Below are 15,546 nucleotides of genomic sequence, written 5' to 3'. Positions count from 1 at the left end.
TTTTGGATTCAAGGGATGGCACTTGACAACTGGGAGGGAGATGGAACAGATCAATAGTGCACTGGGTGCTTTGAGAAGGGCAGCTGAGTTGCTGGAGCTTAGCTACAGGGTGGGCTGTAACAGGAGCAACCCAGGAGTGACCATATGAGCATCAGGAGGCGAGGGGAGGGCTGGGAACGCCTGCATTTTTCTTATGACACTAGTGGTTCCCTGAGTTCGGCTTAAAGTGTTATAAAATGCGGGATCTGGTCTGTGCCATGGAGGGGATTCTCTGTGCTCAGTGGGGCTGCTGAGTTAATGCTGTCCTGAAGCAGAGGTGCACGGGACTCTTGCAGTGCTACAAGGATATTGTCTGGGTAGCTAACAGTCTTCTGAGGGGAAGTGTTAAGGGGTTAAGGGGTTAAGGTCTCTTGTCCAGACACTGGCCATTCCAGGATGGCATTTCTTGGGAATACGTGTTTCTGAGAGTGGTCTTGCACACATAACTCCAGCAGGCCACAGATTTCTTTCCTGAAAGTAGCGTAACTCATGGCATTTGAAGAAATATCACTTATAATGCTTAGAAATTCAAAAGATAAATGATCTTCCATGCCTTTTTTTGAGGGTGCTGTTCTGAAGTGTAATGGCTATTTAATGTAAAAAATGAGTTGCCCGTATTCCTTCTCTGCTGAAGGTCCTTCCGATAAACTTTCTTTTCACTTCTGGCTCACATGAAACTTTTTAAGTGTTGTTAAATTCTTTCAGGAAGTTAGAATCACATTTCCTACACAGACTGAGTAGGCGACAGTTTGCCCATGCACAGAGACTTGGCACCTTTTGGGGAAAAAAAGCCTTATTCAACAAACTAATTAAAACTTTCTGGATTCAAATCCTCACTTATAAGCGTGGTAAAGAACACTAAACCAACATGTAAAGCAGAAGTGAACCTGTAGTCACTTCTGTGCCAGAGATGTGATGCTGGATTAAGTAGTAATTTACACCATCTTGGGAAAGGTGATGCCTGAAGCTATCATTATACTTTGTGGAGGAGTTTGGGGTTTTTAGTTCTTCTTTTTTTCTTTATTTTTTTTAATACCTTTCCTTGTTATCACGCATTTGTATATTGGTGTTGGGAGAGGACTAGGTAAACTACTGAGCTGAGTGATTCGAGGTTTCTTTCAATGGGTTGCAGTTTATAAACTCTAACAGCCTAGCCAGTTGCTGGAGGAGGATGTCTGTTCCTTAGGATCTGGATGTGAAGAAATACTGGCAAGGAATACTTTTTCACCTTTGAGGTGTTACTCACTCCTCCGTGTCTTTAGGCCAACAGAACACCCACTGCGTGCTGAAAGATCGATCTATTGGGGGAATCCTAGTGAGGTTTGTCACAGGTAGGTGTAGTGTACGTTTCTGTTACAAACCAACTTAATTTTCTTCTGGTAAACAGCCATTGAAAGGGTTAGAACTGGTGCCAGCTAACGAAAGCTACAGTCAGTGGAGTTATACTACTTTAACCAGAGAAGGATAGAGACAATATGAGTAATTTTATACGACCTCCCACCTCGCTGGAGAATAAATATGAAAATTGCACGGAAATAACAGTTCTCAAATATAAGGTAGAGGGATTGGACTTAAAACGGACAGTTACACACATATGTTTTAAAACGTGTTTAAAAATACGCTCGAAATATAGGAAATGTGGGTTTTGAACTGTAAAGAAAAAAGAGACTTTGGGGTGTCTGCAGACACTTGAAATATGCACGCCTTACTCAGAAAGACTATGCGAGTGTACTACAGAAATACTATCAGCATCTTGTCTTCAGAGCCATGAACACTTGAAGGGGACGGTGACACCAGTTACAATTCTCTTCCCAAGGAAGCTCTACTGCAATTAACGTATAAAGTTAGCAGGTTAAACATGAACCATATTCGTTGTTTGGGCTAAGACGAGAAGGCTGAGCAAAGGTGATGAAAGCGGCTGCCTACTTAATAAGCTAATTACACTGGGAACTCTGATTGAAGGTGTGGGATCTAGGTACTTCCCTTTTCCTGGTAGGCGTCTGAGGTGTTCTTGCAGAGGGTTTGGGACGTGTTTTAGTCAGAAGTAGCTAGGGTGGTAAACTAGCTACCATTTGTAGTTACTTGGTTTAAGGTCTAGGTTTCATGCTTTTTTTTTTCTTTCTCCCCCCCCCCCCCCCCGCCCTTTCTTCACTTGTGAAATTTTCTTCCTCTCTCTCTCCCTCCTCCCCTCCTCAGCCTGTTCTGCTACTTTCCTTTTTAGGCAACTGGAGGCTGTTATTGCAAAAATGACAAAGGAAAATGCTCCTCTGTTGTAACTTGTTCTGTCGGTCTCCTGCAAGCCGCTGTTCTCATGTTTACCTCCCTGGGTTGGGTTTCTGAAGACAATTGTTTCATGCTACCAAGTAGAAATCACTTAGACCTGTCGCTTTAGAAAGAGGGATACTTTTAAGTTAAATATTAACCAGATTCAAACAAGCTCAAGAGCATTTCAAGTGTGGTTAACTTGTTGGGCTGGTGAACAAGAACGAACTCAAGCAGTGAAGAATAGGCATGGGGATACTGTATTCAGAGGTACGTGACTGTTTCGTGCACAGTAACCGAAGCTATGGAAGCTATGGATATTCACTGGGTTTGTTCCCTTCGCAGCCTCCCATACGCAGGCTTGTAGAGGTCTGGAAGTTCTTTTCCTTTGGGAATGCTGTACTTCAGCTATTACAGACAGAAGTACTCGTTGTAGGAGTAAAGAAAATGCAATAACCAATGTAACTATTGTGACTTCACAGAGCAAGTACATGTTCAGCATTATTTTGTTGTTCTGTGTTGAGATCAGAATGACAGGTTAGCGGTTGGACTCGATCTTAAGGGTCTTTTCCAACCTTAACGATTCTATGATTCTATGGTTCTGAGCTCGGTGCAAACAACAAACAACTTTGCAAAGTGCGAACAACTCCTTGGCTTATGTTGAATGCAGATAATAAAGCTAATGCCTAAAGAAACATCCCCCCCACCTCACAATTGTTTTAGGAATGCGACTTTTTTTTTTTTTAGCTCTTATCTTTATGAGTTTGTCCCAGACCATGGTCCATTTAACATACCCCTGGATTTTAGCATAAAAACTACCTAAACGTATTCATTATTTTATACACTTTCCGTTTGTACCCTTGGGAACAAATTAGGATTCTAGTCCTTTTTGACTGTGAATACAGTGGATTGCACTGCTGTTCCTTTTTCTGGAGATAGCATTACATAGCTGTTCCTTGAAAAGGTTACATTTCTGTGCTGAAAGCCACCCTTTTATTTTTAAAAGGCTATTCAATGAAATCAAGTATCTTCTTCTCTTTCAGTATTATAGGGAGCTTGAATCTATGCAGTCATAAGGTGGTGGGCTGGGTAGACTGCACCTTATTCTGGAAGGATTTGTTGCCTCTCTCCAGGTCTGCTACTCTGAGATAGTGCTGTACAAGAAACACGTGTCATCTAGCTTAATTAAAGCAGTGTTTAGAGAATGTTCAATTGCTGTCCATGTCTTCCATGCTTGCTAGTTAATATTTTCATATACGTGTTTTCTTCCTTTAAAAATTTTGAGCGAGGTATAGTTTTCTGGGTAAAGTATGGTTCATTTATACAAGGCAGAAATCTAGAGAAGTGCAAATAAGAAAGGGTAAGGTGCCTTTTCTGAGGACCGTGCGTTGGATACTAGTGCATTCCTCAGCATCACAAACATGATTTAGACGTTCCTGTCCAGTTTGTAGCATGCCTCTGGGTGAATTTTAGTGCACAGGGAGAGACTGTGGATTGATTCAGAATACCTGGGTGTTATGATGTGATTCCTTTTTGACTGAGCAACTGCAAAGATTGATGTAACTTAGGCAACGCCCTGCAGTTCTCAAAGGAGGAAATAATTATAACCTGAAATTGCTCTCCCTGTTGCGAGATTGGCTTTACCTTGGCCTCCTCTCTATTGGCTGAATGGTTTGTCCTTAGTGCCGTGCCTTTAATCTTCATTTCACATGTGGTAGAACTTGCTGAGTAGCTTGTGGTTTGTGACGGCCTCGGTAAAGCTGAGCAGAGGGAGATGCAAGAAGCTCTGAAAACAAGCAGACAAATTCAGATGTGGCAGTTTATCTGGATCTTAGTAAACTACCTGATTTCAATCGCATGCCCCACAACTGATTAAAAACAATTTTTAAAAAATCAGTTGTGTAGAGGTATTGTCCTTCTTCCTAACAGTGAAATATTTTTACTTTTCTTGCCCCCTTTATCTGGTGATCTTGTACTGAGTGCTCTCAGCCATGAAAACCCTTGCCTGTCCTATGACTGCTTCTCACCTTTCCTGAAGCCTCAGATACTGAACATTGAGATCCTCTTCTGAAGGCCTTGTAGAAGTAGTATTGTAGAGAGAGAGATTCTAATCGAACTATAGAGGTTTTGCTTTAAAACTGCATATTCAATTTTCCTTTGAACACCTGACTTGTGTGGGTATCACTCGGTCATTGTCATATCTAATCTTCAAACTCTAATTTCCAGTCCCCAGTGTCTGCCCTTTGCTCTCCTCAGTTGGACAGAGCCATGTGCTCTGGTTCATGGTTAGCCCTGATGCTGCAGCAGGGAAAAGGAACCACTGGTGAGGGCAGGAGGAGTTTGGTGTCGCGATTCTCTGTTTTCCCTCCCCTCCATCGTATGTTTTGTACGGCCTCATGCTGTCAGGTCCATCGTGTGCATCTTGCCTGAATGTTAGGTGGTGCTGCAGGCGTGTGAGTGAGAGCAGAGGTGAAGGGCTTTGCTGCCAGGCCGTTCAAAGCCCGAGCTCACTTCCCCTTTACCTAGGCTGGATTTTTCCCCCTCCCTTCAGAGCTACAGCCCGTGTTTGTATTGGGTGTAATGTCTGATACGCCTATGCCACGTCTGCCCTGCTACGTCGTGGAGGTGGGCTAGGTCTGTTTGGAGTTCTCTGGGGTGGTCAGGACACCGGGGTTTATAAATAATGTGGCTCAGGCGAGAGTAGCCACCCTGTGTCTTGGACGGGCAGCACCCCCAGACGTTGTGAGCTCAGTTCCCGCTGATGCTTTCTTCAGTGCTTTCTGTTGTGGGAGCACTGGCCTTTGTTTCCCACATGTGCTTAAAGGAGGTGCCATAGACTTTATGCCTGTGCTCCTGTTGCCACTGCATCTTTAACGAGGGGAGGGAGCTGCAGGTGTTCTCCTGGCTGTCCGACGCTGCTGTGAGACTTCTGCGCCCGTAGTCCTGCTCTTCTCCACAGCTGAGCCTGGGCATGAGATGTGAACTTTGGATTCTTCTGATGCTGCTTCCATCTTGCATGTGAAGCCCAGTTATCCTGAGTACGTATCTTACAGGTTTATTTCCCTCCTGTGTGTGATGGGTGGATAACAATAACGTAATAACCGTAACATGAATCAGAAGCTGGTTGTTAAGCTACATCATTGCTGAGACAGTCTTCTAACACTGTAGAAAACTCACTGAGGGTTTCCAGACTTTTAGCCTCCATGCTTTTCTGTAGAGGTAAAGGAAATGTGTGTTCTCGGGTTTTAGAAGGAATCTACTGTTTGTACGTAACGCTGTCCTAACTCTATAACTGGCCTCGCTGCTGATAGTCCAGTTAGGACTAATTTAGACAGAGCTGCCAGAGCGCCAACCCAAAAAAGTGGAAGGTGGAATAGGGGTTTGGGGCCGAGGCTTCACAGCCACAGAATCCCTTGCATACTTCTCAGGCTCCAGCCTGGAGCCAGCGAGGTTTTGTGTCCATTCTGCTGCTACTGGAAGCCTGTTTTGGAGCTTTACTCTGCCCGTGGCTAGAAATCTCTAATTTTCATGCTAAGCTTCTTGGCCAGATATATTACCTTTTTTACCTTGTTCCTTGAAATTAGTTGGCTCTTCTTCTCTAATACTTAACCTTTAATTTATTTTGGAACACTTACAGCCCTGTCTTTTTTATTCCTAGCCAAGCTAAGCAAATCAGTCTTTCTTCAGGCTCTTCATGTTCCTCAGTTGTGTAGAGGTTTTACACTCCTGCCATAGTCTGATTTCATTTTTGGACCCACATGACAAGAACTGTACCCACTATCCCAGTTAAGTGCCTTCTATAAAAGCTCTCTTCTCTTTCTGTGGGAAAGACTGCCTAATGTAACGCTTGCCACTGGTTGCTGTTTCCGATGCCTTTCTTTCACAGGTAACTGACTGCCACCTATTTGTGATTTTTCTTACCTTTATTCTTTCCTAACACATTTTTTTCTGAAGCCCTGTTGTTATTGATATCAAAATAATGAACTTATAGTTGTTTGGATTGCTTTGTTCCTTTTCTTAAATATTCTGCTACTGTGTTTGCTCCTCCAGTCATGGAGTTGTGTTCGTCAATTTGGGCAGTATATTACAAGCCTGATCAATGGGACTTTTCACCTCTCTTTGACTAAAAGAGAGATTTTCTAGAATGCAAACCAGCAGAGTGGGCCTCAAGAAAATCCCATAAAACCAGGAAAAAATGTGGTGTTTTTTTTTAATATGAATGGAACATACTGATGTGTGAAAGAATCAATTCTACAAAGAATCCCCACTGCAGTGGAATAATAATGATAATAATACAAATACTTTGATAGCCCTTGTATTAGCTGTTAGACTGGATGAGAATTGCTTCCTTACATTCTCTGTGCCCTGGATGTTTTCTGAGAAAAGCCAGTTTCAGAAGGTAAAAGAGCACAGGTGACTCATGTGCTGGTCTCTGTGCATGACTTCAGTCCCAAATAATGTAGTCTCTTAGGGAGTGGTAAGTGCTCCATTATTATTCATGGCTCTAGAACTGAGTTCAACAGTGGTGTAAGGTTTAGGAAAAGATCCCACAGGTCAATGAGAGTATCAGTCAGAAATGCCTTTGACTTACTGACCTAGCAAGTAAAACTCTTCGAGGCAGTACAGAAAGAAAAGCGCAAAAGCACATCATTTGGTGCCACGGGCTGCTGAACTAGCAAGAATCGATGAGAAAGTAATAAAGTTGTACGGTAAATGGCTGGGATTTGAGCACGTGTTCAACCAAGCAGCAAATCTCCTGCATCTTTAAATAAGCAAAGCAATACCTAAAAGCAAGAACAGTAGGGAAATCAGAGGTGCAGGCAGACTCCACTTTATCTTCTCTTTCCTGGACATGAAGATACAGTACCAGACAGTGACATGACAGAGGTCGAGGGTCTAGAGCAAACTGGTCATTTCGATGGCACCGGTATGCAGTCACTTACATCAAGAGGGGTTTAAAAGAGGGATTTCTCCTCAAAATCGTTGTCTTGTAGATCAAAGTTTGTCTGAAGTGAAAGTGTAAATAAGATGAATCTTTTTAATGTTAAAAAAAAAAAGAAAAGAAAGAAAAAGCTAACTGCAAGGGGGCTGAGGAACAGGCTCAGAGTCCAGGGCTAGATCTTGTTCATGTACTGTAGTTAGGATGTCATGAAAGGAGGATGGGAAGGAAAAGCTGCAGATAATATTTAAAGAAAATGCTTATCTTGGAAAATGGTGACTAAAAACCTCGGTATCGAAGACAGAAGAAACTTATTCTCCTTTTGACTGGAGAATTTGAAATGCTACCAGTCTGTCACACTTCCCACTGTTATTTTCTGCCTGTATTAAGCCACTAGAAACTCATAGTAATCGTATCATTCTCAGCCTCTCCTTAGTCTGAGATCTTGCTGCTGGAGAGGGAAGAAATTGCAGGTTAAGTCAGGGGTGTGTAGAAATACTGAGCGAAGACTTGAACAGCAAGCCATTCCTAAAAGCCAAGCAGGACCTTAACCGTGGGCATACGTACATGTATTTTTTAGGTACGTGCAAATTTAATGTGAAGCCCTAGAAAAGAAACGTGAAGTTTTTAGATTTTAGTGGAGTTTTGGAGTGGGTTTTGGTTTGGTGGGTTTTGTTGTTGTTGGTTTTTTTTCAACATTTCTAGCTCAGCTTTCACCCAAAATGTGGTTCTGTTTTGGGAACTGATGAGTCAGAAGTGATGCCACTTGTTCAGCTGCGCTCATCCAAAGGGAAAACCTGCTGTAAGCTTAGAGAGGTGTGGGCTTATCAGCGCTCGTTGCATAATACAGTGACCAACTCCTCTGAGATCAGAAGCTGTTTTTTAATGGCTGCAGGTGAACCGGGTTTATTTCTTGGATTATAGACACATCATCCAAATGGAATAGAAAGTTCATTCCGCTGTGCAAAGGCTGTGATTTCCGAGGCTGAGGGCTGGGAGCTGCTGTGTGGCAGCTATGGGAGTATCTCTTACCACCATCTTCTGGAAGCCACCTAGAACTACAAGCTCGGTCAGGAGTGCTTGGCAGCATCTTAGGATGTGCAAGTAGTAAGCCAGAATGGGTAGAATGGATGTCTTAGTGAAATGTGTGCTAATGAATATTATCCTCTCTCTTCAGCCCATTTGTCAGGCAGCTTATAATAACAATTTCAACGAAGTTCAGCTCCTTTTGGGGCACAACAGCAACTGTCTGAACATCCAAGACAGCTTCGGTGGAGACACCCCTTTAATTTGTGCATGCAAACAGGGAAACAACAGGATAGTTAGTTATCTTCTGAAAAGAAATGCTGATGTCAACCTCAGAAACAAGGTAAGTGGACACTGACTCCTTTGCAGTGACTGTTTCTTTCAGATTCCTGGAGAGTGTGTGTGGGGACTCCGGCAGTACCGCCAAACCTGAGGTTTGTTTCCGACGGAGGCATAAGTACAGCCCCCCATATTATAACTTAATAAATATTTATGATTCTGTTTGTCTCCTCATTTATTTTCCCGACTTGCCATTGCACACAAGGTAATAAACATTGGCAGCCTGAATTTCTCTCTGCGTTCACATTCCCAGTTCAGGTAATACCGCGTGCCACCCCCAGCCCCCCCGGGGGCCCTGCCTGCTTACCCATGCAGCACTCGCGTTCCCCCCGCCCTCCTGCTTGCATCTGTCCGTTCTGCAGCTTTTCTTTTCCCTCTGCCTTTTCCTTCACCCCGGTTAAAAGGAAGGGCTGAAGGAGAGCCTGTCCATCGCTCACAAACGTATCCCTGATGAGAGACTGACTCTATGAAAAACCTTCTTTATTCCTTCTGCAGACCTGCTCTGTCACATTATTTGACACATAATAGCCTGCTGGGGGTTAGGAGGGAAGCCTTTGTCAGCTCTTCACCTGTGCCCTATTTTAAAAACCCTACCTGCCTTGCACAACAGCTGTGACTGGCTGTCTTCCCTAAGGTGATGAGGAAGTGTGTTTTTGTGGTAGATTTCCTTGTAGGCTACCAATAAAAAGTAGCCAAAAGACACAAGTTCTGGATCCATTACTAATTTATTCTTATGATGTTAAGGGTGATAAATAGCCAGGAAAAAACCCACAACATAGTAAATTCTGCTGTATCATCTCATACGCCAAGGCAATGTTTAGCAAGTCTCTACACGTTTGTGGGCTGTCTTATATCTCTGGTTTCCGGGGCATTTAATTATTTTGTAGGAGGGCAGCAAATATTTGTGAGGTCAGAGGCATGTTCTACCCTGTCTAATCCTCCTGACGCAGAAGGCTGTCCCTCTTACTTCAAAGTCCCTTTGAAAGTCCCTTTTGCAGTCAGACCATTCTAACTGCACTGGCAGCCATTCACTAGCTGTGCCTGGCTTTCCTGAATGCTTTTCTGCTTCGCCTTCACAGATGGAATCAGGCCCTTGGGCGCGGAACTTGACCGTAGTGCTCAGGACTGAGAATGGGGAGCAGAGGATGACACAGAAAGGCGTCTCTGCTTATTTTGGGCCCCAGTGTAACACTGCAGCCTAGTTTGTCAAATTCCAGTTTGACGACCTGTAGGAAGTTTAGCACAAGTGTTCTTTAACACATAAGTTAAAAGCTCTACCCTTTAGTTGCTTTGGTACACTCAGTGTTCAAAGACTTTTTTAAACTCTCTTCTCACTAGGAATCTGCTGGGAGTGTTGGCACTTGCCTCTGTCTCTCACCTGTGCTAAAGGAGATGCCATAAACTCTCTTATGTCTTTGCTTCCGTAACCAGCACCTCTGTAAGAAGTAGAGCTGTGGGATTCTTCCTGCTGATTTAACTTGCTGGGCAGCTGTAGCAGCCACATGAGATCTCCACTCTGCCCGCTTTCCCTCTGCAGTCATGCCCAGGTTTGCAGACACGCGCATGGAATCCACGGATCCCACATCCTTCTTGCGTGTGTAGCCCAATTCCCATGAGCCTGGATGTGTTAAGTGTGCTTCTACCTGAAGGAAGCAAAGTGTGTGTGTCTGTTTCTGCTTGAAAATCAGATAAATATTTCTAACAGATAACCTAAAAGAATTTAAAATGGTCTATTGTTGTCAATATTCGACAAACGTAATCACATTACTGAATCTGGTACTAACAAGAGATGTTTTGTGTTTAGAAAGACCGCACATGTCTGCATTACGCTGTGCGAAAACGGTTTACCTTCCTTGACTATGTGCTCATCATAATCCTCATGCCAGTTATGCTTCTTGGATACCTTCTTATGGTGAGTCTGAATGAAAGCAGGAAAGCCCCTATATCTTTCCCTTTCCCCTTATCACCTTCTTATCTCAGTATTTTGGACCTGGAACCTGTACAGGATATGGACTGCTGTTTCTAAAGCAAGGACTGATGGAGAGCAACAGAAGACGCAGGGATTTTGCTGTGAATACAGCTAGTGAAGGAACAGAACTGTATCATTGCATCAGTCTGGCATTTGCAGAAGCCAGACACTCTTCTGTTTGGAAAAAAAAAACCCAGTATTTAGCCAAAATCTACTTAGTACTATATGAAGATGAACTGTCTTACTGTGTTGCTCTTTCCTTTGCACCAAACAGGTCTCAAAGACTAAGCAAAATGAAAACCTCATCAAGATGTTGCTTAGAGCTGGAGCGGATGTTAATGCTACAGACTTTGTAAGTGGGTTTGTACAAATGCAAATGTGGTTTGGTTGCATGCAACATTACTAAAACCAGACTCAGAATCCTCTAACAATATAGCCCTGCTTTCAGAGTAAGATCAGGGACTAAACTGACTGTGAAGCAGCATGAAGATTCAGTGTTTTCCCTTGCCACTTAGGCAATAGTTTTGTAATGTAAACAGAAATAATTCTCCACTGATCAACTAATTCTCCCTTTCTGACCAATGTCCTCCTAAAATAATCCAGGCAAGCTGGGCTGAGATATTTACGTATTAAATACCCATAAAGATTCTAGTGATATAAGGGTCTGAGTTTGCCACTGTTTATTTTCTTGGACCGGAGCAGGCTTGTGGGCAAAGGTTGTGCCATAGTGCTAGACCCCGTGTCTTCTCTTGATCTTCAGACTGCACTGGTCTGCCACGCGTAGGGGTCGGTATCTGCTGTCCCATTGGGTGTGGTAAAGAGCTCCTGTCCTCTAAGACAGAAAAGGACAAGCCCCAATTTTAGCACATTCTAAAACACTGAAGCGTGAGGAAACAGTATTGCTTAAGACACAGTTGTTGAGCTCAAGATCATGGAATCTTCTGAAACTAGTAAAGAATTATTGGCTTCCTGATAAAAGTAGCAGACCTGTTTCAGCAGCTGCATCCTCGGGGAGGAATGATTTTTTTTGTTCCTGTTGCCCTTATGAGAATGTATTTGTTTTACTGTGTAGTGTACTGTGACAGGAAACGATACGTGTCTTTTGCATCCAGCTGTTAGGGGGAAACTGATAAGGCTACAAGTAGTCGAACTTGCCTAAGGTCTACTAAAGAAGTACTAGAACTAAAATTCATCTGCTTCTGTTTCCCTTCAGTCTGGCAGCACAGCCCTTCACTACGCTTGTGAAATGAAAAACCAGGCAGTCATTCCTCTGCTGCTTGAAGCTCACGCAGACACTTCTGTAAGGAATCAGGTAAGGAGCTGAAGCTGATAACTGTATTTCCTTATGAGGGTGAGCCAGTATGTCGTAGGCCTTAGCTGGTGTACAGCAGTTTAAAAAAAGGGCGCCCATCCTCCTGGCAGCAGACTTTTTGTTGTGTGGTATGAAGCAACGTTTGCTCCATTCCCTGTGTTGGCAAGAGGAACTTTAAAGTCCAAATCCTTCACTGTGGGATTTCTACCAGTAAACACTGCCTGCATGTCCACTGGATGGGCAGATCTCTTAGCTATCTTTGTGGTACCTCGTCTTAACTCAGAGCTGCTCTACAGTTGTACCTAAGGTGCGGGCTGCAGGGGAGTGGTAAGAGCCTTCCTAGGTGCTCTATGTGCCGCTGGACACCATTATTCTGAGAGGTGTTAAGTCCAGCTGCTTCTGTCATCGGAAAAGCTCAAAAGTTGTCCGAATAAATATTGACCTGGGAGTATCTGCATTATTGAGTTGAAGTGAGCAATGTATTGCCCGTGTTGCTCTTGAAATCAGCTCTTAGCTTAGCTCTGCACTGACTTCAGACGTTAGCCCCAGGAAGCAGTGGAATGGCTGTCACTGCTGGAGGGGAGGGGAGGACTCTGCCCCTGGCTTCAGCGAGTATAATGTTAGACCCAGAACATTCAAAAATCTTTGTTTTAGAGCAAAGATGTGACAGTGAATCTTATGCAGGACAGCACTGTATGTGGGTGGCAAATTTGGGAAAGCTCTTTGTACTTGACCCCTGTCCGTCATATTCAATGTATTTAATCTGTTTCTTTCAGGATGGAGAGACTCCCTTAGATATAGCAAGAAGATTGCAGTTCCACGACATTGAAAGCATGCTAAGGAAAACTTCCTAGTCATCAAGGACTCTTGGACACGCAAAAAAATTACCTCATCTGGCAATCCATCTTGCACAGCAGCGGGAGTTGTGCAGAGGGTTGAGGGCCGTTACTTGATAAAGACTTGGTCCAAATCCACCATTCCTTGCCGCAGATTTTGACTCTTTTGTGTGAGACTTGTCAATACCCCCAAGACCACGTGGGCTGAAAGGAGTTTGTTTGATTTTACTAAGCCGTGAATGATTACAATAGCTTTCAAAATATGGCCCTGCGTATCTGCTTCCCTGGTTTCAGTACTTGATTGCACAGACTGTGGATTTTGAAAGCCAGCTGTAATATCCTGGAAGCTTAAACATTGCACGTGACAGTTGGCAGCCAATGCAAAAATGAAATATTCTTTAGAGTGTGCGTTACTTTTTCTGTAGGGGATACACTTGACAACTGAACAATATGCCACAGCAGTTTGTACCAAGTCCAGTACCCATCCTCTTTGTTTTTCCCTTCCTACAATGGGAGTGACTGGGAAAGTAGATCTCTCAGCTTAGCACTTCCTCCTTCCATTCCTGCTACAGGTCTCACACACCTTAATTCTCACTGTGTTGTTACAAGAGAAGGATTATCTTATTAAAAAAAGAAAAAACCAAGAAACAAAAGAAACAGCAAAAAGAGATTCAGTGAGTTGCTGGGGACCACAAAGAAAGCCAATTCCCAGGTTGCTTTAATGCATTAAGAAGTAAAAATGAAAATATGTTTGGCCTGGTAGAGAAATAAGTCTCTTGACTACCTTTCCGATAGAAACAGCGTACTAAAGGAAAAAAAAAAAAAATCAATAAATGAAATGCTGTTGTTGGGAACCAGGGGTATCCTTCCGACGGGACTGGACAGGATAGCATGCTTTGCAGAGTCATGCATGCAGCAGGGGATGCATATACCTAATAATAGTAGATTAATGAGTCTTCTCTTGCATAGGTGGAGACAGAAGAAAACCTGCAGTGTAAGCTATGTATTAATGTGCCTGGTACTTTGTGATTTAATAATGCAGAAATAAAGGGGAATCACCTTTTAAATGCTTCTGTGTCTTGCTTTCTTGGTTTAATAGATCTCTGTTATTGTTGACAGTTTTGGGCATTTCCTGTAAGCTGTCATAAGTTCAGAAGACAGATGCCATGATCAGCACGGCTAATGGCTGCTAGACTAAGTGCACAGACGAGCTGGTGTATTTTTCCTGTGTTGCAGAACACAGACATCTTTTTCAGCCTAAATATTCTATTGGATGCTGACTCCAACTGTGAAGGATCTTGGCTGGGCAATATGAGCTTGAGATCCCACCCAGAGGCATCCTGTGAAACAAAGCTACCCTGACTGAGCCTGTAATAATGGACACTTTGGGTGCAACCTGGGGATGGACACTCTTACCTACCAGATCAACTTGTAGGTGAGTAGATGTGAGGCACTTGCATGGATAGTAAAGATGTTTTACCTCTTTGGCCTAATGGCTGGGAAGGGAAAATAGCTGACTGCTTTCCCATGCTGTAGAAATTCCTTTATCAAAGAATGGCCAAGACACAGAGCTATGTAAAAGTCAAAGCTGATAGCTCAGAGCACTTTCAACAATTTCATTGCCAGTGTCAAGAATAATTCATGGGGTGGAAACTGTATTGCTTGGAGTGCAGCTTGCCTGATGGGTCTATATCTCCTCATTCCTCAGCTGCAATCATGGTCTTTGAAGTTGGAGGGTTTAGAGCGTGAACAAACATTTGGGTGATGTGTAGGCACAGAGGGCAGGAGAATACTTCTATGAGTTTTTCTGAGGTTGGATTCCTTGATGTTTGGAAATTATCTATTGCCTGCTCAATTTCTTGTGTCTGAAGATCTCAGACACATTTGTGTCTGTGTTGACACTATAGGTAAATGTGAGGATGGAAAAAGGAAAAAAAATATCCAAGTTCTCTGTCAAGTGGATAAATGATTTAATTTAAACAAAGTTCAGCTGTACTTCAACAGAGAAACGAGCAAATCCCACTTTTGGGTCTTTGTGGGAAGACAGGCATAGGAATGCCTCTGTGGGGTACGTAAGATATACATGAGAAGAACAGAGTTTAGGCTTAGGAAAATCAGTCTTGTAGAAATAAAAGTTGTCCAAATTAAGTGATCCCTGCAGTGTGTGCTCAAATATGTTCATGTTTTCAGCTTTCATTCCTATACACCTCAAACTTCTCAGGAAGACGGCAGTCACAGTAACAGCATGGAAAACCTCAAACTATGAGGAAAGCAAGAAAAAACAAGTACGGATAACTACCTATACTTGTATCCATTATGTGTGTTCGTGTGTTTACCTCTTCCCCAGGTATCACCCTTAGTGCCAAATAGAAATTCTGGAGGTTTTTACTGAGCGAATCAACACTCCGTATGTGGTTTCAAAGGTATTTTGTTATTAGTTCAATGATTTTCTGATACATCTTCTCAGTTGCATCAAGGCCCCAGATGAAATCGAGGTGTCCCCAAGTAGGAAAATGCTCATGGTAGATGAGGTTAGTAATCCGAGGAAGTAGCCTTGCTATGTCTTCTGGATCTGCAAATGTGTCGCGTCCACCGCTCCAAACAGCAGTGGGTATGCTTATCTTCTCGATCTTGTATGCAGGAGGAGTAGACTGTAAGAGAGGGAGGAGAGCTGAGCGAATGCCGTTATATCACAAGGTGTGCTTAGAGAAAGGGTTCTGTGCAAGCATCTCTCCCTTCTGCACTCACTACACCAAGACCATAAGGATGAAGGTCACCCTCATAGTGTTTCTTGCCCTAACCCCATTCCCTGTCTACCGTGAAA

At 43.2% G+C, this 15,546-nt stretch overlaps 2 protein-coding genes across 10 annotated transcripts in view; one reads left to right on the top strand and one right to left on the bottom strand.

Moving 5' to 3' along the window:
• The window catches only part of ANKRD22 (ankyrin repeat domain 22), a 24,374-nt gene extending 10,581 nt beyond the window's left edge, over positions 1–13,793 (top strand). For 2 of the 7 annotated variants that reach the window (XM_075107848.1, XM_075107849.1), the window contains 5 exons: positions 8,418–8,609; positions 10,410–10,517; positions 10,849–10,926; positions 11,788–11,886; positions 12,663–13,793. In XM_075107848.1, the coding sequence (XP_074963949.1) occupies positions 8,418–8,609; positions 10,410–10,517; positions 10,849–10,926; positions 11,788–11,886; positions 12,663–12,740 (555 nt within the window). In that variant the 3' untranslated portion in view covers positions 12,741–13,793. Of the gene's footprint in view, positions 1–2,033; positions 2,572–5,075; positions 5,340–5,959; positions 6,087–8,293; positions 8,610–10,409; positions 10,518–10,848; positions 10,927–11,787; positions 11,887–12,662 lie in introns of those variants that run through there. The other 5 variants (XM_075107852.1, XM_075107851.1, XM_075107853.1 and 2 more) reach the window with 5 other exon arrangements.
• The window catches only part of LOC142063735 (lysosomal acid lipase/cholesteryl ester hydrolase-like), a 15,791-nt gene continuing 13,640 nt past the window's right edge, over positions 13,396–15,546 (bottom strand). For 2 of the 3 annotated variants that reach the window (XM_075107839.1, XM_075107840.1), the window contains exon 10: positions 14,300–15,373. In XM_075107839.1, coding sequence (XP_074963940.1) covers positions 15,140–15,373 — 234 coding nt within the window. In that variant the 3' untranslated portion in view covers positions 14,300–15,139. Of the gene's footprint in view, positions 15,374–15,546 lie in introns of all 3 variants that reach the window. The other variant, XM_075107838.1, reaches the window with a different exon arrangement.

Source organism: Phalacrocorax aristotelis, chromosome 12 (assembly GCF_949628215.1).
Source record: "Phalacrocorax aristotelis chromosome 12, bGulAri2.1, whole genome shotgun sequence".
Taxonomy (NCBI): Eukaryota; Metazoa; Chordata; class Aves; order Suliformes; family Phalacrocoracidae; genus Phalacrocorax; species Phalacrocorax aristotelis.
This window is presented reverse-complemented; position numbering and strand designations above follow the sequence as displayed.